This window comes from Pteronotus mesoamericanus, unplaced genomic scaffold (genome assembly GCF_021234165.1).
Source record: "Pteronotus mesoamericanus isolate MK-2021 breed Mesoamerican mustached bat unplaced genomic scaffold, CSHL_Meso_final scaffold_167, whole genome shotgun sequence".
In the NCBI taxonomy this organism is placed as follows: domain Eukaryota; kingdom Metazoa; phylum Chordata; class Mammalia; order Chiroptera; family Mormoopidae; genus Pteronotus; species Pteronotus mesoamericanus.
Window position 1 is genome coordinate 2,768,366 of NW_026555308.1, and position 21,404 is coordinate 2,789,769.

Sequence of the window (21,404 nt, forward strand, 5' to 3'; positions counted from 1 at the left end):
CAACACCCACATGGACACGGACATGAATGATATCCATGGATAAAATGCAACTCTGTATACCTCATTTATCACTATAGTGGGGTACGAGAGTTGTGCAGGGACCTTATGTCTTATCTGCTAAGTCTCCCTGGTCAACCTCCTCAAGGTGACGGGTCTACACAAATAACATATTCCCCATTTCCAGACAAGCAAGTCAGACAGATGCAGTTATATCTACCATAGGTGTTGTGCAGGTTGAAACATACATGGCAACCTACCCGGCTATTGGCAGACTCATACATGTCCCCCTCCACTTTCTTAGCATATGCCACTAGGTTCTCCATGCGACGATCCTTCAGGGCTGCAGGGTCAGGTGTTGGGAAGATGGCTTGGACACTGAAAGGAAAACATACTCTATCAACCCACTTTCAGTACATCATCAGTATCTTACCATTTTATAAATGACATGGAAAGAGAAGCTCATGTACCTATGGGGGCCATACACTGTTGAGAGAAATCTCCAATCTCTCTTACTTACAATGTGAGTACACAAATGAAGTATTCTCTAGAGACAATACTAACCTGTTGATTTACCTGCAAGTCCAATACATTATTTTGCTATTAACAATAAATGCTGGGTCATCTCAAGAATAGTATGATTTTGTGTCCCAACTGGTGCAGCTCAACTGGTTGGGTGTCAAATGTAAAGTTTGCCAGTTTGATTCCCAGTCAGGGCATATGCCTGGGCTGCAGGTTCGGACCACAGTTGGGGTGCTTATGAGAGGCAGCCAATTGATGTTTCTCTCTCACATCAGTATTTCTCTCCCTTTCTCCCTCCCTGTCACTTCCTTTAAAAAACAACAACAACAACAAACACCAAACAAAAAACGATTTTGAATTCCTACTTTTGAGCTATTAAAAAATTTTAAAAAAAGTTTAAAAAAATGTATTTATTTTTAGAGAAAGGAGAAGGGAGGGAAAAAGAGAGGGAGAGAAACATCAGTCAGCTGCCTCTCGTATGCACCCTGACTGGGAACTGAACTGGCAACCTTTTGCTTTGTGGGATGACACCCAACCAACTGAGCCAAACTGGTCAGGGCTTATTACAAAAATTTTTGATTAAAATAATGAGGAATAAAAAAACGAAAAGGAAACCCAGTTGGTTAACTTTGTCTTCAATTTACCTAGCTCAAAAAAGTTCGCTATTAATTTCCTGTAGGTTCACTGACTGTATGATGCTATCTGTATTCACTAGGCCCAAATACTCCCAATTCTCAGGGGTCTCTACAACTCTAACCTTAAGCCATAAAATAAGGCAAAGCTTCTGAGCTAACCCCAGTCCACACATGCATCCCAGAGCTCAGAGGGCATATCTGGCTGCACTGGGAGTGCTGGCTTCTGTCACATGGGTCACAATTCATGCTCCTCTACAGGGCAGAGCCATGAATACTCTGATGCTCACTGTGGGGATACAGGGTCTAGGATTCTCTGGCCTGCCAGCTATGGCTGTGGCTCCCTAAAAAAATGATGTGACTCCCTTCGGCTACCAGGGTACTGTCACCTGAGACCTCTCAGGAATTAAGTCAGATATCAATGAAACAACAACACTGTCACAATGACATTAGCCACAAAATGTTTCTGTTACATGTGAATAGTGGGTGAGGTGGGAACCTACAGTTTATGCACTAGATGGCTCCGCAGGTCCTGAGTGACATGTTCATGCCAGCCTTTCCGAACACCAGTGCTGGAAGGAGGTGCTGCTGTTGGTATAGTGCTGAGGGTTCCAATGTTTCCAGAGTTTGAGCCATCATTCATTAGTGGGCTAAGGGAAGAACAAGAACACTTCATCCATCTACTGAAGTGACTCAAATGAGCTTCATGTAAGTAAGGTCTTCAACCATATGAGACTTTTAAAGGTTTAAGTTAGGAGAGCCAAGAGACGTATCTACAACAAAACTGAAACCATGTTCTATTATCTGCTCTACATTTATAATTAAAAGGAAAATAACATGCCCCCGCCCAAACTATATTCTCTGCTGCACATTTAGAAAAAATAATGGAGTTTTGTGTGATTTCCAGCCCACTTTCACGTGACTGTCACTGGGATAGGAGCCAACTGAAACATGGGTCTTACTTTGTGGCCCCAAGAGAAGTTGGAAGAGCTGATTCTGAAATCAAGTTTGGTGGCTGCTGATCTGTTGTTATTCCTCCTGCTGGAATGTTCATTGGGTTATTTCCTTTAAAGACAGAAAGAAAAGAAATCAGCTCCTAACTTCTAATATACGCTTAAAGAGTTCTGATAACAGATAAACAACAAGTCATCATATGAATAAGTGATTCTTAATGAGTTATTATAATAAAGACTATGGCAGGAACTCTGGGAGTTATTTTTAATAATGGCAATTGACCTGAACAAGTTCAGTTGCAGACTTCTTCCCACTGTATTTTGTAACTAAAACAAAACATTTTTATGGAGGTGAGATGATACAAGTGTACTCTTTGACTATGGAAAAAAAACTAGAAATGACCCATTTCAGCTTCAGATTTTGATTCTGGCTTTATTAATGTCATGCCCAAAACAACTAAGCTGACTTGTCACATACATGTGTCCTCTATTTTTTCCATATAATAAAATGTAACCATGGCTGTTAAGTGTAGGTGAAAAGCATAAAAGGTCAATTTGTCAACAGTATTCATTTTAAAGTATGTGTATAAGAGAAGTTAACGGTCTTATCCCAAATTATGTAGGAGTGGAGTTAGACTAGAACTCAGGTATCAGAACTTCAAACCGATGTTCTGGCCAGTAGAAGTTAGATATGCATTATGGCAGTTGTTTTCCAAAAACAACAAAGATGTTTTTAATTAGGCATTTTTAAGGTTAAAATACTCTCTTAAGGACAAAACTAGCACAACAACCTTGATTTAACTTGACAGACCTGTTTAATGTAAGCCTAATTTTAAAAGGATTATGTCAATTTAAAGAAAAACATAAGACAACAATATGCAAGGGTGGCAAAAAATTGTGGCAATGTGTAAGCAAAAGACTAAACACCAGCAAATAATGGGTTAAGATGACACTAGGCAATACTAGTATATGGAGAATACTGAGATAGGAAGGATTTTCTGGGACTCCTGTTAACCTGTCCTGGCTGGTTATGATCCATTCATACTAATGATTCCATGCATTAGTATACCCTTCTAACTTGCAACATTCAGTTTTCCAGGAACTTCAGTCCCCAACTGTCAGATATCCTATAACCAAGATGTGCTAGAAATGACAGACCACCTACAAGTTCCCCATTAAAGAAAAAAATGGTTTACTATGAGTTAATAAAAGGGTACAACCACAATTATAACCTGTGAGACTTTGTATTCTGAACCATATGAAAATGACCTTTATGAAAACTGTCCAGATAGAAGTGGCACAAACAAGCAACAAAAACGTTAGTTCAATAGCAAATGTTATTCTTTTTACAAGCCTGTAACATTCTTTGCACTGGACCTTAGCCATTTCCTGAAAACCTTTTATTTCAATTGTTTAAAAAATATAATCATCACAATATACCCCTATATTAATTTGAATTTAAAGTAAAAACAGTAACTGAAAACAGCCTCGAGTTCCAGGAAGACTTGTCATTCTCATTGCTGCATTTGGACAAAGAAGTTCTCAAGAGTTCCTTCACCTACCCAGGGCGTTGAGAGTCCTCATCTGCTGGTGAGTTTGAGGCTGTGCTGGTTGCTGGCCAGGAACCTGAGGCTGCAGCTGTGTCTGGGGCTGGTTCAGGTAGGGGAGTCCAAGAGCAGCATATGCTCGCTGCATGGAGCTGGGGTCTATGGGATTTGGGTTACTTAAAGAAGTAGCATTCTGCTGGCCTGTACCAACAGAACCAATTGTGTTCTGAATTCCACTAGCTGGAGACCCCAGGATGGCTATAACAACAAACAAAGAGACAAACAAAAAAGGTAAGTAAAAGGAAGGCGGCCATAAATGATTTAAAAACTACTGTGGAGCAAGTAAGAATTTATCGGGAAGACTATCTATGTATGTCATGAAGTATCAGAACAAGGCTACCAAGGAAGGATGTGTATAGAGAGAAGAAGGATCCTATTCTATTCATCTACCCTGTACGGCAGTAGTTCAGGAGCAAAAATCTAAAGAAAACCCAAGCCTCTCTCTTAAAAAGTAGCAGATCATAGTATCAGTGATCATTTAATAAATAAAGCTGGTCAAGAAAGAGCGTACTTGATTGACTGACTAATCTAGTTGAAATTATAGATGGAAAGAGGCTTGGCAATTCTGCAAGGACTTTTTCATTAACACAGGGGCCACCTCTGCACCACTGATACTCAGGGAACTGGCTCTGCCTCCGGCAGCCACCCTGAGCTTCTTTAAAAAAAAAAAAAAAAAAAAAAAAAAAAAAAAAAAATCTGAGGCAACATAAAGAACTCCATACCCAAGAGCTTCAACATTAACTGACAGATGACCCCAAACTTGCAAATCTTTGGTCATCTCAAGTTCAATTCATCAGTCAGTCCGTCCGTCCGTCCGTCCGTCCGTCCATCCATCCATCCATCCATCCAAATGTCCTTATTTGGTGAGCACTTACCATATAAGTTTTATGGCATACCATTTATTCTTATTTATGGCATACCATTTATTCTTATTTCTTTCTGTCCAACCTCCCCACACGTTAGAGTCATATTATAAATAGCAGCTGATAAAATTGATAAATAACATATGATCTTTAATACATAAAACACACTAAGGCCTTCTTTCAAAATGTGTAAGACCATTATATGTAAGAGTTATATTTTCACATTCAACCATCAGTGGTACTATAACATAAACAACTCAAATACTTATCGGAGCAACTTAATTAAACTGAAAGTTGTAAAAAAAAAAAAAAAAGAAAACTTGGTAATTACACATTCCATACTATTAACTTTTCTAATAAGGATATTCAGATCTCAAACTAATTAATGCTCATTAGTCACAATTACACACACCAAGTACCTCATTACTCTAAGTGAAAAGCAATTCCCAAGGTGTATTTTATGACAAGTGTGGAGCTAAAGTAAGTCATACACAATATCTTCATTTTTTTCTAATAGTTAATATGTCCCCAAACTTTAAACATGTGCTGACTGTACTTCTGAAACCAGCATGTTAAATTTTCTATATGTACTATGATGTAAAAAGGAAAATAATACTGTTAGGATGATTTATTTTTTTCTATCACCTTGTGGTATAAGAAAGAAAAGACCCAGACTACATTTGATACACATAATGATCAATTGAGGAGAGTAACTTGAAACAGGGTTATCTATATGGCTTTCCATTTCTAGGCGAAGATGCAATAGCTGTGCTTTACTGACAAGTTCTCCTTACTATATTCCACTTTCATCTATACGTCCCCAAATACCATCCTTTTAGCCAAAATGCCCCACCTCAGGGCAAATACCATTCCCAAGTCCAAGGTCACTTCCAGGGCAGCCAGAACCTACCATGGAAGCTGCTGACACCGTCACTGTATTTTTTGTTTGCTTTAAAAAACATTTATTTTCTAAATACGAAACATTACTGTATTTTTAAAAAATGTATACATTTCAAAAGACAAGCATTTGGAACTTGATATTTCTAACAATCAGAGGAAAGGAAAAGAAAGTATAAATAAAAAATGTCTGACATTTAAACATGGCCCAATTTGAGTCTTACTTCAGGATAAGAGAACACATTTATTTTGGGGGTGAGGGCTGACTGAAAGGGGAGTTATCAGGTAAAATCAACCATTAACTCTGTTTTGGGAGCTCAAGATGCTACCACCCCTACCCCCTCGAATTTTTTCCTCTCTCTCTAACGGGCAACAGTCATTCTTCCCTGAATTTTTCACATTCCCTACTGGGTTTCTGCTTCTCTTTGGGCATTTACATTTCATATATTCACTCACTCACTCCACCAAACTCAGTATGTATGCCTCAAGTATGAAACTGTGTGCTGGGAGCTCTGCTAGTCTCCAGGATATAGTGTGAGACCTATCTTGTACTCACGGAGCACAGAGTCTGCTGGGAAAGACAACAGACTAATTATCTAACAAATGTAAAACTGCAGCTCCGGACCCCGTATCAGGGAGGATCATGCTCATCTCATCTTTCTTGTACATTCTCTGAAGGTGGGACAAAGTTTGACTCATTTTGACTCTACATTGAAGTGTTTAGCACAGGGCCTTGTGAAGTCCCCTGCAGAGTTCAAGTGAGCTGTTGCAGTCTAGCAGAGTGAGTGGCCTTCCTCAGACACTTCCCACCCTAAGCCCTGCAGCACTGAGTTCTTCAGGCTGAACAAAATTAAAGGAATGCTAAGAACACCAATGCTTCATCTATCTGGCATCATTGAGAATGAGGCTATCCACATTAATCAATTTTATACATTATTGATGTTTACCTCCTTAAATGTCAAAACTTCTTGTTCTTTTTTTTTTTTTTTACCATTTTTACATTTTTCCCCCCCTTCTTAGTGCTGATGCTATACAGTTTCATACATAATCAATCAACTGTCACGTCATGCAGTGTTGTATTAGTTGGCATTCCTGCTATCAGCACATCTTCAAATCACTCCCTGATACCTCCGCTACCCCACCACTCCATTCCCCTTTGCTGCAGCTTCATCAGGAGCCCATGACTTCGAAAGTAAAAGGCTATGTTTTGTACTGAGCTATTTACAGGACTCACTGTGGCTTTTCATGTAGGTCCAAGGCAGTCCTTCCTCAGTGAGCGCAAAGATTGATCTATTGTAGATTCCATGCATTAGTATACCCTTCTAACTTGCAACATTCAGTTTTCCAGGAACTTCAGTCCCCAACCATTCTCAATAAAACTGAACTCAATTGGAAATCCAATGAAAATGGACACATTAATTTCCGAAGCTTTGTCAGGGTGGTGGGAGATGTAACCACAAAGCAGGCAAAGCAACTACTATCTAGTCACCTCTTAGATTTCTAGGAAAAACCTGTGCTGAGTTACTCAGGTCTGCACACATCTCTGCAGAGTTGCTCTCACACAATGTCTTGCAGGTGCTATGCATGTTGGATCTGCATTCCTTTCCTGCATCTTCCTGTGTACAGTGCAGAACAGGATAAAAGGGAACATTCTAGCCTCAATGGCAGGCCTCCCATCAAGCAACTCCCGAGCAAAAATGTACAAACCCTCCAACAGGTTTTCCTCAGAGAAGCCAAATAACTCAGGAGGGGGCAACACTATGTTACCGAGAAGAGCAAGGACAACACTATTCTGATCAATGATTGTCAATACACTGTCAATGATTGTCTGGTACTTAAATCAGGGACAAACCAACCTACTGCTCTGTCTCTACAGTCATTAAGGTCTACTGCCTCCTCCGCTCTCCACCCCAACCACAGTCTGTCAAAAGAGGTGTCTGAGAATCTCTGAACAGCTCTCAGGTGGAACAAGAGCCTGTTCAACAAACACTTAACTGAGCACCTAAGAAGCTACTCTTTAGGAGTAGAAGTTCTAAGGAGGTAATGTGGGACTCAACATCATAAAGGGAGGTGCTTAAAATAATCACAGGTGCCTAAAATTAGAACAAAAAGCCAGGCCAGGCAATGAGCCAGTAGAGGTACTCAAACAATAGACTGGAAGGCTGCTGACTGAACAATGTCAATCGATTCATACTGTAGAAGTAAACTGGTTCAATTTGGCTCTGGGGTTGACCCTATAGAATCCATCTGATGGTCCTCACGGGTTTCTGAGTGAGGAAACCCAAGGTTTGAATGACTCAAATCTTCTAAACAGCTCCAGAAAAAGATACCCAGTCCCTTCAAGTCAACCAGAAAAAGGCATCTCAGCTGTTCATGTGTATACCAATCATCTGGGAATTTGTTAAAAATGCCCATTCTAATGCAAAGAGCCTGGGATGGGGCTCCAATGTCTGCATTTCTAACAAGCCACCTGGGAGTGCACACATAGCAGGTCTGAGGACTATACTTAGAGCAGAAAAAAACCACACTGATGAGGCCATATGAGTTCTAATAGAGAATTTGGTCATGTGTCCACACAGCTCTGACTTCATGCCACTTTGTGAAATGGAATTTACTGGGAGTCAGTCTCCAGGACTGACGTTGTGATTAGACAGACTCCCTGAAAAGTCCTAGTCTTTCAATAAAATCGGATTATCTCTATAAAAGATAGATAGCTTGAGATCCCTGACTATAGAATCTCTAAAAAAACAGAAAACCAAAAATCTCAACAACATAACCCAAAAAGGTAACCAATGGTCTGGGTTTCATTTTAAAGACTATCAGGTTAGCTCCACAGGTAATTCTGGCAGATTCTCTTAACAGAGAGAGAGATCAGTGAGAGAAATTGGATAGTGAAATGTGTGCACCAGGTAAGGCGAGCATCTGTGGAAAACCCTGCCTAGAAAGTACATAGCCCTGGTGGCACAGGGCATATGCTCCATGAGCGGATACAGTTGGGTCTCAGTCCCCAGAGGTCCTCACCACCTCAATACAAATAGTCTCCCTCTCATTGAATTACCTTGCTTGCACAGGAACTTCTGAATCCTTCCAGATCTTGCCCTTATAGGTATTTCAGCTGTGCCGACACTGTTCATGTTTGTAAAATGTTCTTCTATTGTTACTTTATTGAAATTTGGCTCCATCAAGCCTCACTCTCTGGCTAACTCTGATCCTCTCCTCAAGGATTGCTAATACTAGTGACTTGTCTCTACCTTATTCCTTCAAGTGATACCATAGTCACATCATTTTTAGTGTAGATATTCTGACTCTGGAAGCCAACTTTAAGGTACTAGAAGGTCCAATCCACATTTCTTCTCCACTGCCTAAACCCAGTGTTCACATGTGGTGAGCACAATTTGCTTTAGCAGAGGTGAAAAACACCAACAAATGTTTACAGAAAAGGTATCACTGAAACTTTCTCACTCATATTGAACTATTCTATCTGTACTCACAAAACTGTTAGAACCAAAAGAATACACTCCAAGTTGAAACCTAATTTGAGATGCACTAAAAAAGTTTTAGAAAAGTTTTCACTTCTTTCACAAAAAATTACTAAAACTTTGCACAAAGTTTGTATTATAAAATCGCCCTGGTAACACCTTACATTATGACTAGTAGAAACACTGCGGTTTACCACTTCACAGAGCACACACCAGATTAATTGTCACAACAGCTAGGCAGTTAGAAGGATGTTAAAAAAAAAAAAAAAAACAACAAACCACATGCTTTTTTTCCTTTTTTTAAAACAAAAACCACATAAGTGTTTCATAAAAAGAGAAATCACAAAAGTTTACAACTGTCATGGTGATACAAAAGGTCCCAGAAAAACCACACCCCTAAATTAAAAGTTCAGAATGAAGTCTTAACTCATTATTCACAGAATTAGTACACCTACAAACTTAAGCCTATTACTGAAATGCATCTTAAAACAGAAGAAATTGTAACCATCACAATATACTAGTTTTAAAAAAATGATTTTATATTAACTTGTGGGGAAAACAGATTACATTGTACTAGAACTATTTTCCCAAATATCTTGTTTAGAAGGCTCAGATTTCTAGACTTTCACTTTATATAAGAGATGTCCTGGAAAATTGTATTAACTGAAATTTTGGTCAATCCAGAAATAATTTAACTCATTTTGGAAAGTGACTTTGAAAGGAAACTTAGTGGGGCTGCTTCTACAGAGAGGGAGGGAGAACAACAGGCCAATGACCCCAAGATGTCTTTCCTACATGACATGGACGTTGCTGAGCAGTGTCAGCTCACTAGGCACCCTCTCAGGAGGGAGGTGAGCAGGACTTAAAGGAAAAGCACATCGGTTGTCACCAGTGCTCTATTCCCTGACACTTAGGAACAACATGCTTTTCCATCTTTCCCTGTGCCAGTGGGAAACAACCAGAAAGAAAAACAGCACATATTCTCCAGGTGGGAGTGGGGTCTTGAGGAAGAAGATCAAGAAGAATGAGTAATGAACATATAGCTACAAACAGGGGAGGGTGTCAAGATGGCATAGACAAGATGGAGGAAGATGAGAAAGACTGCTGTGTTCAAAGTCACAGGGAGCAGCTCCACCCAGAGGGGTGACATGATATTGAAGAAAATGTCCTATCTATCCAAAATGAGGGACACATTCAAAGACCACAATTTTACCTCTAAAATTACAGGAAAGGGCTTGAAGCTGGGAAGAGAACTGCATCTTTTCACTGCTCTGAGGACTACAGGGAACCCCTGGCAAGCCTCCAGAGCCGGGATCACTGCTTAATCTATCAATCAGCTAAAGGCTACATGGATGACTCCAAAGATAACGAAACAATGGGAATGATCAGAATGCAGCCAGTCTGGGGCAGAGACTCTCGATCTGTGCTGAATAAATTGTTAGTTTTGCAATGACTAACTGCAGCTCCACGAAGGATGGAACACTCGCAAACGTCAACATGTGGGATTCTATACTGACCCAGCCTGACTGACTTATCTATGATGCAGACCCCAAACTAACTTTAGGATAAAGGGTTTCCAATTCCAAAAGAAGTGTCCCTTGCCCTACCCCCAAAGTCACTGCAACTAGGAAGAGTGGTCATTGGTGATAATCCCCTCTTCCACAGTTCTGCTGCTGCTAATTCTAACTCAGGGGGGTGGAGGTGGCTGGGAATGAAATTCCAAAATGACCACGCCCACAGAGCACACTGAGACTGTCTACTCCTAAACTTTGCTTCATTCTTTGTCACTGTATGTCTCCACTCTCTACTATACTTTGTGGTTAATAATTTCTGTCCTACCTTACCTATGCTTCTGTATTGTCTTCAGAAATAGCTTATTTTCTCATCTCCAAGCTTCTCTACCCCCAATGCTCACTTACTTTGTTGGTTTCGCTTGTCACTGGCATTTTTCAAAGGGAGGCAAACAGGACAGTCATGTCGTGTGCAGTTCTTCCAATGAGAGATGATTTGTCGTGAAGATGCACAATGGGCAACTATGACCAGAAAAACAACGAGATGTTATTTTTCTATCCAAATCGTCACACTTTCAATTACACCTAAATTTTAATGCCAGGTTCCATAAGAAAATGGTAACAAGTGTAACCATAACACAATACAGGCAGTCCTCAACTTACAAACAGGCAGTTTTCCACAAAGTTTGTAAGCGGACTGTTAAGAATTCCAAACAAAAACTTCCCATAGAAGCAATGTTATGAATGATGGTGATTAAGGTTCAGCCCACAAAACAAAAATAAAACAAAAGCTATTTGACCTGAAGTACTAAACAACTGGAATGAAAGGTATGATAAATAATTCTGCAATGTTATTATTTAAAATAAAAATTTTATATTGTTTCAGGATGAAGCCATCTAAATACTATAGTTGAAGAAATACAGATAGAGAAGCAAATGAGAAGTCTATGGAGATTATGAAGGGGGCCCCTGGACACTTTTCAAAGTACTTGAGAGGATAATTAAACCTGGTTACTCTCAGTCTTTATCTCCATTTCCACACTAAGGCATTGTCATTTCTTTCTCAAGATCTGGCATAACCCTCTTCAGCTTCCCCACCAAGGGTTATGCTGGGGACTCACAAATGTCACAAAGTGAGACAGGGAAATCAGGGAGAGATTATCCCCAAGGTTTATGAGCACAAGAAAGAAAACAAGGAAAGAGGATAAAGTTTAGAGGAAAGTATAGTAGTTAGTAAGAAACACTTTCTTCTACAGAATTGAGGGGTCTGCCATTGAAGAGGGGAAAGGGCGGGTCATATGATGTGCCTGAGCCACCACCTCGAGAGGAGGGAGGAAGTGGCAGAGATGATACGGTGTGCACAGTTCCCCAGGTCACAAATTGTCACCCAGGACTACTTCCCTGGTATCCTGATTAGCTTCAAGATGAAAGTGTGGAGGAGCAAGGCAGTGGGCCCTGGCAGTCTGAACACATGACACAGCTGCAAGAGAGATGCTTTAGGTTGAGGGACGGGTATGTATATGCATGCATGCGTGTGTGTGTGTGTGTGTGTGCGCGCGTGCGCGTGTTACAATGCCCAAAAGGAAAACGTGATCTAGACATTTGAAGTTAAGGACGACTGTGCCTAAGAAATGACTAAAGTCTTCTGTGAAAGCCCTGGCTAGCACGGCTCAGTTGGTTGGGCACGGTCCCACACAAGGCACATGTCTGGGTTTCGGGCGTGGTCCCCAGTTGGGGTGCATGCAAACGGCAAGCGATCGGTGCTTTTCTGTCACATAGATGCTTCTCTCCCTCGCTTTCTCCCTACCTTCTCCCTCTCTCTAAATAAATAAAATCTTAAAAAATCTTCTGTGATAGAGGGAAGAGGAAAAGAACAAATGCAGGGCCCAAGCCTCATCCAGCAGAAGGTCATAGAATATTATTATAAAACCAAATCGCCTTTCTCCTTAGCAGTTAAGTGTTCCAGTGGCATCTGAACGGATGGTGTGTGGAGATGTAGATTACAGCAATCCTATAACAAGAGAGCTGCCTGAGAATAAGAAGGACAAATTTCATCCTAAGATCTGCCAACAGGATTTCAGAAAATGGCACTTACCTTGACAGGCTTTCCCAGCCTGACAATGTGTCATGTGGTTCAAAACATTTTTCATGGTTCGACAATGTGGGAGAGAGCAGGCCCGAACCTCTCCATTTGCTTGTTCTCGTCTCTGACATTTATGAGCATGAAGCAGTAGAACCAGCTGCTGCTGTATCAGTTTGCGTTTTTCAGGATCTGCAGTGGGGCCCGTTGCAATTGCTTGTGCAGGTACAATTCCCACTGATGTTTGCATCTGAGACTAAAATAAAACAAGTTAATAAACATTTTAATAATCTTTTAGAGTGCCAATTCATGTTACTGATTATTTTTCAAACTAATGTTAAAACCAATGGATAATACTGGCACAGAGAGAAGGCAACTGATATGGTTCTCTTTAATCCGCCAGAGACTTTAAGGAAGATAAAGAAGCAAACAAATAAACCAGCTGAGAAGCAAGGCTGATTAAAGTTCACTTGTGTAAGATTGTCTCACAAGAAGAAAATGATGCTTATTCTTACCTGTACAAGGGCGGACCCAAAATAACCCTGGAATTATCTTCTGGAGGGCGGGCCCTTGGTAATACAGGCTTCCCCCACCAGGGTAATGTTCTAGGAACCCATCTTTATCAGTATACCAGCTGACGTTGTTGTGAGAGGCTGCGTTTGGCTTCAGTGAATTTTTTTTGAAGACTCTTTCAACACCTTTGCCCATTTCATGATGGGTGATTTATGAGTGCACCTGCCCACACTGAACTGAGTATTCAGCAGTTTTTGACCAAAAAACAGCATGACCCCCATGCCCTACCCTCCCTATTCACCCAATCTTGCCCAACCAACTTTTGTTTCCCTGGATGAGAAGAGTCCTCAAAAGGAAAGGTTTTACCAATGTGGAGGAGTCAAAAAATGACAAAAGCACTACAAGGCATCAAAGTCAATGAATTCAAAAACTGTTTTAAGCAGTGGGAAAATAGTCTTCTTAGGTGTATTGCATTAAATGAAGAGTACTTTGAAGGTGACTGAAGTTTAAACATGTAAGAATAAATACACAATTTTTAATAAATAAATTCCGGGATTTTTTTTGGGTCCCTGCTCATAGTAACCTAAACCCAACTCACTCTACAATATATAACAAGTGTAGGAAAAGCTGTGTATCATATTAGGTTAAACCATATAAACTGTTGTTTTTGTAGGCTCAAATGGCCAAACATTAACATTTTCATACGGTTCAACTTAACTGAAAAGTATCTGATCCAGAAAAATCAGAGCCACCTTTGTAGATTTCATTATTTTGTGATCAGAAGGACAATATCTTCGGTATTCATTACCTGTTCTAAAAGGGTAACATGACTCTCATCCTTAATACAACCACCCAGTATAATTGTTAACACTTATGGAATGCATTTCCTTCCATTAAAATTTCCACTCAGACACGTGACAGTATTTAAAAAAAAAAATGATGATCTACTAAAGACACAGAAATAGTTTGGTTGCTTTCAACCCTTAAAAATAACAAGCCAGACTGGAGTGACTCAGTAGTACAGCAAGGTTGAGGACAGGTGAGGAGAAGAAAAAAAACAAAGAAAACTTTCAGGAAGCAACCACTGGTATAGATGGAAACTCAGGAAAGGATGATGTCTGGGAAGCCATGAGAAGAAACTTACTCAAGATAAAGAGAGCTCTTGATACAAAAGTTTCTGTTACTTCAAGTAAATGAATGGTTTTTTAAAGAGAAGAATTCAGTAAAGAAATGTACAAGTGGAAAAATAAGAGAAAGCTCAAGAGAGGGAGGGGCATGAGAGAGAACGAGAAGGAGAAAAACATGATGAGAGAGAGAACCATCACTTGGTTGCCTCTCGCACATGACCCGTCCAGAACTGAACCAGCAACCCAGGCATGTATCCTGACCAGGAACTGAACTGGCAACTTTTCGCTTTGCATGACACCACCAACCAACTGAGCCACAATAAGCCACGGGGAGAAAGACAAATACCATATGATCTCACCTATAAGCGAAACCTAACCAACAATACAAAGATGCAAGGAAAATCAGACCAGCAACACTGAAAGTAAAAGAAACCAACAGAGACAAGAGGGAAGGGGGGCGGGCAGGGGAAAAGGAAGGGAAGGAGAAAGTCAAGGAACAAATAGCAAGGACTCATGGACAAAACCAAAGGGGAAGAGTTGAGGGAGGGAGGAGGGGAGGGGGCAAGGGAAAGTGGTGGGGGGAAGGTGGAGACAAACATATTTGAAAAAATAAATTAAAAAAAAAAAAGAATTTACTTTGGATGATGGGTGCATGATGCAATGTGCAGATGTTTTGTTGAATTGTACGACTGAAATCTGTATGGTTTTGTGAAACAAATGTCACCCAATAAATTCAATTAAAAAAAAAAGAAAATACTAACAACTTTTAACTGCGGAGAACTGGATGAGGAGAGTACAAAGTGTCTAAACATTCTATTTTAACACTACTGTGGATTTGAAATTTTGTAATATAAGTTCATTGATTTTATTTAATTAAAAATCAATGAAGAAATTACTAACCTCTGTGGAAATGTTGGAGAATAAAAGGGAAATCTACTATTTAAAAAAAAACAACAAAAAAATAAAAACAAAACAAGCCCGACCAATTATACCTCTTAACTGCAAAGAAAATGGAAAAGGTGACCAATGGAGTCTTCTTAGTCTTTACAAACTACAGCCAACACTCTTCATATACACTCTGATATGCTGATACTAACACTACCAACTTGATTTCATAACACTCACTGACTCCTCTGATGTACACAACTACTCTGACTTTTCAAATTAAGAATTAAAACCATATACTGCTCTGACTGGTGTGGCCCGGTGGATTGAGCGCCAAACTGCGAAGCAAGGGGTCACCGGTTCGATTCCCAGTCAGGGCACATGCCTGGGTTGCAGGCCAGGTCCCCAGTGGGGGGGCCAGGAGGGGGGCGTGAGAGGTAACCACACATTGATATTTCTCTTCCTCTCTTTCTCCACCTGTTCCCCTCTCTCTAAAAAAATAAATAAAATCTTTATAAAAAAGAATTAAAACCATATACTTGCAATTAGGTAGGGGAAAAACTATTAAAAATATTCCTTAATGAACCAAAGTTCATTTTTTAAAGTTACAGGGTTTTCTGTTTTGGTTTTATCTTTATGAGAACTCAAAGAATAAGCATGTCAAAAAGCTACACAGCTTTAATCAGGATCACAAGTCTGGGAAGCCAAACTAAGGTCTGAAGCAAAAGCAAAGTCCTAGCTGAGAAGCAGAGCTTGCTGACTGGGGTAGTAAGTAGTTAATTAAGACAAAACAGCCTACTTTCCTTACATTAATTTCTCCCTGATTATAAAAGTAATATAGACAATTTGGAAAGCAACAAAATCATTAAGGAAACAACACCTGAAATTCTAGTATCCAGGAGCCCACTATTAAAGTTTTGATAGGTTTTTCTTCTTACAATCTTTTTTTTCTGTGAACATGAATATGTATGAACCACAGCCCTCTATTATATATGATAAATAATTAGATCGGGCTTGTTATTTACTTCAGGTTCTGTCTATATGGTATGACAGCAGGATTTGTAATGAATGTATGGCTCGGTATAAACTGTAACCTCTCTCCCCCTTTTCTTGCAATTTAAAATAAAGCTTCAATATGTAGCTTTTGACTATGCTCCCAACAGCATTCAGCAACAGTATTGATGTTAAGTCTCCTCCTTCATCAGCTTATTCTCATGGGTGGGCGGGGGGGGGGGGGGGGGGGGGGAGCCCAATCAAAAACTAACAGGAACGGACATACAGAATGTGAGAAGTGTTAAGATGATCCTTGTTTAGGTCTCTTTCTTTTGATTTACAAAAATTTCCAACATAAAAAGGCAGAGAGGAAAGGATACCTAACAAAATGACTGATAACTCTTTAATATTTGCTGGTACCTAAGGCCATATGCAAATTTCTCTAGTTGTCAAAAAAATGACTTTTACACCTGGCTTGCACAAATCAGGACCAAATTAAGGCCCACACTCTACAGCTGATTGTTGTTTTCCCCTTTTATTTTTTTTCCCCACACCAGAGGACTTATTTTCATTGCTTTTAGAGAGAGGGGATGGGGGAGGGAGGGAAGGGAGGAGAGAAAGGAGAGAGTGAGAAAGGGAGAGAAACATCAATGTGAGAAAGAAACATAAATTGGTTGCCTTCTTGTATGCGCCCTGACTGGGGATCAACCATGCAACGGAGTATGTGTCCTGACCATGCTCCAACTAACTGAGCCACACTGGCCAGGGCAATCCCCTTTATTTTCTAATGACAGTGACTTGAAGAGACCAAGCCTGCTGTTTCTTAAAATACAGAAATGTTATAAATAAATAAAAATCACATTTAAAAATAAAGTGAAAAATTATAACCTTGCAATTAAATTATGGACAGGTTGTTTTTAAGTCATTAAAAGTTACACACTGTTTCTCATTTGGGATGTTCTTATTAGCGTCTTTTGAACTATACATTATACATGGCCATGTACTGAAATCTCGACATGCAGAAATAGCATGGTTGGAAACCATACAGAACATTCAAAATGTTGTCTATTATCTGTCTATCTGTAGATGTTTAATTAGTTCTACACACTGTTTACACATCTCAAAAGCAAACTGGAGGATGAAGCTGAATCAACAGCAAAATGGAACAGAAGACATGCCTCATAGCCCTATGTTTGGCCTTTCCCATAGATTATCTGTATACTTGTACAGCGTTAGTCCAGTTTGCTAAGTGCTTACAAACACAGGGTGCATTTACTCCTCCTCTCTTAAACTGCTGTTCAATGAGATTAAAGGGTTGTATGAACTGGAAGTGGCCTGAAATCTATGTCAGAGGCATCCTCAGACTGGACAAACTTCCCTGCTTAGTCCCCACTGTTCATCAGGCAGGCACTTGGAATGAAAGGAAAGTGCTTAGACAAGAACCCTGTGGAAAAAAATACAGAACAGAACTGCAGCATTGAAAATACCCACAAAAGCAGAGCATAAATTTTATGCAATTTTGTTTGCAAAACAGTAATAAAGGGAGAAATCTCTCTTGTCAGATACCAAGGCTATAAAGTGACATATTTCTTCACACAAGTCCAGAAAAAGAAACATGTACATTGGTCCTATATCACCTTTAAATATAAAATTAAATTCCAGATGAATTAGAATGCATACAAATAGATTGAAACAATTAAAAGTATTAGGAAAAAATAAAGAACATTTTTAGAATAAAGATAAAAAAACTTAACATAATGACATAAGATAAAGGATTGAAAAAGGGAAAACTACAGGGAAAATGGTTGTTTTTGAGAAATGGAAAGAGCAAGTCAAAAGTTAAGACGATTCTTAAAGCTCCTGATATACAGGGTGGGGTCCAAGTAGGTTTACAGTTCTGAGTACACAAAACACAGAGTTTGTGCTTGTATTATTATTTATTGTATTATTTTCCATGCAAACAACTGAAAACCTACTTTGGCTTCACCCTGTATTTTTTCCAGAAAGGTTGTAGCTCTTATTATATAAAATGTTCTATACCTCGATGAGAAGAAAACTTAGTGGACAGAACGGTTTTTTCAACTAATAGTGATGAAAACGACAGGACAACTGGATATCCACATGAAAAAAATGAGGGTGTACCCCTTCTTTACATCAAACTCGATAATTAACTCAAAATGAATAAAAGAAAGATCTAAATGTGAGAGCTAAAACTACAAAATATTTAGAAAAGATCACAGGAATAAATCTTCATGACCTTGGATTAGGCAATGGATTCTTAGATATGTCACCAAAAGCACAAACAATAACAATAAAAATTGAACCTCATTAAAATTAAAAAATGTTATGCTTCAAAAGACACTATGGATCAAGAGTGAAAGACAACCATAAAAATCAGAGAAAATATTTGCAAATCATTTATGTGATAAGGGACTTATATCTAAAATATACAAAGAACTCTTACATTTCAATGATAAAAAAGACAAATAACCTAATTAAAAAATGGACAGAAGATGCAAATAGACATTTTCCCAGAGAAGATATACAATTGGTCAATAAGCACATAAAATGATGCTCAACACCATTAGCCATTAAAGAAATGCAAATCAGAACCACAGTGAGATACCACTCTACCCACCAGGGCAGATATAATAAAAAAGACAGTAACAAGTTTTGGTGAGCACATGAAAAAATTGGAACCCTTATATAATACTGGAATGTCAAACTAAGCAGCTCCTTTGGAAAACAGTCTGGCAGTTCATCAGAAGGTTATACCTTGATTTACCAGATGACCTAGTAATTATCCTCCCAAGTGTATACCCAAGAGAAGTGAAAACATATGTTTACACAAAAATGTGTACACAAATATTTGTAGCCTCATTAGTCACAATAGCCAAAAAATGGAAACTAAAAATGCCCATCAACAGATACATGCTACAACATCAGCTTTGAAAACATCATGCTAAGTCAGCAATTTTCAACCAGTGTGCCACAATAATTTTTAAAACAACAATATCTGACTATTTAGTTAGGGATACTGGCCACTGTTCCCTTAGGTTGTCAAATTAAGAGAGAGAGAGAGAGAGAGAGACATAGACAGACAGACAGACACTGACTGACTTCTGGCCAAAACAGAGCCATAAGTAGATACACTTTGCCTCCTTGCACAACCAAAAAAAGGACGACAAATTTAAAAACAAAAAAAAATTACCAGACGGCCAGAAAATTGAACTATATGGAAGTCTGACAACTAAGGAGCTAATGAAGAAACATTCATCCAGACTGGAAGTGGGGCGGAGATGGGTAGACAGGGTTTAGAGGTCCTGGCTGGAGGACCTGGTGGTCCCACATTTGCGTACAGATAAACCGGGAACAGTAGCTGGGGAGAAAGACAGACCGCACAACCCAGGGTTCCACTGTGGGAAAAGAAAGCCTCAAAACCTCTGGAGGTAAAGACACGTGTGGGGGTGGGGGGGGGGCGGTTTGCGGTGGTGGGAAAAACTCCCAGCCTCACAGGAGAGTTTGTTGGAGAGGCTCCTAGAACATAACACTAACCCACCCACCTGGGAATCAGCACCAGAAGGGCCCGATTTGCTTTTGGGTAGCGATTTGCTTTTGGGTAGCGGGGGAAGTGACTGAAAGCTGGCTGGGAACTGAGCAAGCAGCACTGTCCCCTCTTGGACCCCTCCCCCACACAGCATCACAATGAGGCAACATGGGTTGCCCTGCCCTGGCAAATAACTAAGCCTCTGCCCCTTCCAACCTAACAGGTACACTGAGACAAAGAAATGTGGCCCAAATGAAAGACCAGATCAAAGCTCCAAAAATAGAGCTAAGTGATGAAGAAATAGCCAACCTATCAGGGTGTACAGTTCAAAACACTGGTAATCTGGATGCTCACTGAATTGGTTGAAAAAGTGAAGGTTATGCAAAGCGAAATAAAGAAAAATTTACAGGGAACCAACAGTAAATGGAAGAAAACTGGGACTCAAATCAATGATTTGGAGCAGAAGTAAGAGATAAACATTTAACCAAAATAGAATGAAGAAACAAGAATTTTAAAAAATGAGGAGAGGCTTTGGAACCTCGGAGACAACTTGAAACGTTCCAACATCCAAATCATAGGGGTGCCAGAAGGAGAACAGGCAGAGAAAGAAGTCGAAAACTTCTTTGGACAAATAATGAAGGAGAACTTCCTCAATCTGGCCAAGGAAATAGACTTCCAAGAGATCCAGGAAGTTCAGAGTCCCAAAGAAGTAGGACCCAAGGAAGCACACACCAAGGCACATCATAATTACATTACCCAAGATTAAAGATAAGGAGAGAATCTTCAAAGCAGCAAGACAGTTATCTACAAAGGAGTTTCCATAAGACTATCAGCTGATTTCTCAAAAGAAACCTTGCAGGCAGGAATAGGCTGGCAAGAAGTATTCAAAGTCATGAAAGACAAGGACCTACATCCAAGATTACTCCACCCAGCAAAACTATCACTTAGAATGGAAGGGCAGATAAAGTGCTTCCCAGGTAAGGTCAAGTTAAAGCAGTTCATCATCACCAAGCCCTTATTATATGAAATGTTATCTAAAAAAAAGATGAAGATCAGAAACTGTGAACAGTAAAATGACAACAAACTCACAACTATCAACAACATAAAACAAACAAACCAAAAACAAACTAAGCAAACAATTAGAATAGGAACAGAATCATAGAAATGGAGATCAGAGGGGAGGGAGAGGAGGGAAATGGGGGAAAAGATACAGGGAATAAGAAGCATAAATAGGTACAAAATAGACAGGGGGAGGTTTAAGAATAGTATACGAAACGGAAAAGCCAAAGAACTTACATGTACAACCCATGCACATGAACTAAGGGGTGGGGCTGGGGGAATGCTGGTGGGATGGAAGGTATAGGGAGGAGGAGAAAAAGGGAAGGGGAAAAAAAATGGGACAACTGTAATAGCATAATCAATTAAAAAAAAAGACAACAGCCAACACAACAACAGTCCAGTGTGAATGAATCAAAATTATACCTATGTTTTGTCATTTTGGCAAAAAATATATATTTTTGGTATGTCACAGAATTTTAGTAATTAGTTTTTGTGTGCCATGAAAGGAAAAAGGTTGTAAAATCTCATTTCCATAAAATGTTCAGAGTAGGTAAATGCATAGGGGCAGAAAACAGATCAGTGGTTGCCTCCAGCTGGGGAATCAGGGGAAATGGAGAGTAACTGTTAATGGTACAGGGTTTCATTTTGGAGTGTTGAAAATGTTCTAAAATTGACTGGTGATGATGGTTGCACAATGTACTAAATGCCACTGAACTGTATACTTCAATGGGGAGAATTC

At 39.6% G+C, this 21,404-nt stretch overlaps 1 protein-coding gene across 2 annotated transcripts in view; it reads right to left on the reverse strand.

Moving 5' to 3' along the window:
- The window catches only part of CREBBP (CREB binding protein), a 134,779-nt gene that overhangs the window by 46,785 nt on the left and 66,590 nt on the right, over positions 1-21,404 (reverse strand). For both annotated transcript variants that reach the window (XM_054589512.1, XM_054589511.1), the window contains exons 4-9: positions 12,557-12,797; positions 10,870-10,983; positions 3,667-3,909; positions 2,114-2,216; positions 1,655-1,801; positions 258-375 (exon numbers count right to left, since the gene is read on the reverse strand). In XM_054589512.1, the coding sequence (XP_054445487.1) occupies positions 258-375; positions 1,655-1,801; positions 2,114-2,216; positions 3,667-3,909; positions 10,870-10,983; positions 12,557-12,797 (966 nt within the window). The remainder of the gene's footprint in view (positions 1-257; positions 376-1,654; positions 1,802-2,113; positions 2,217-3,666; positions 3,910-10,869; positions 10,984-12,556; positions 12,798-21,404) is intronic.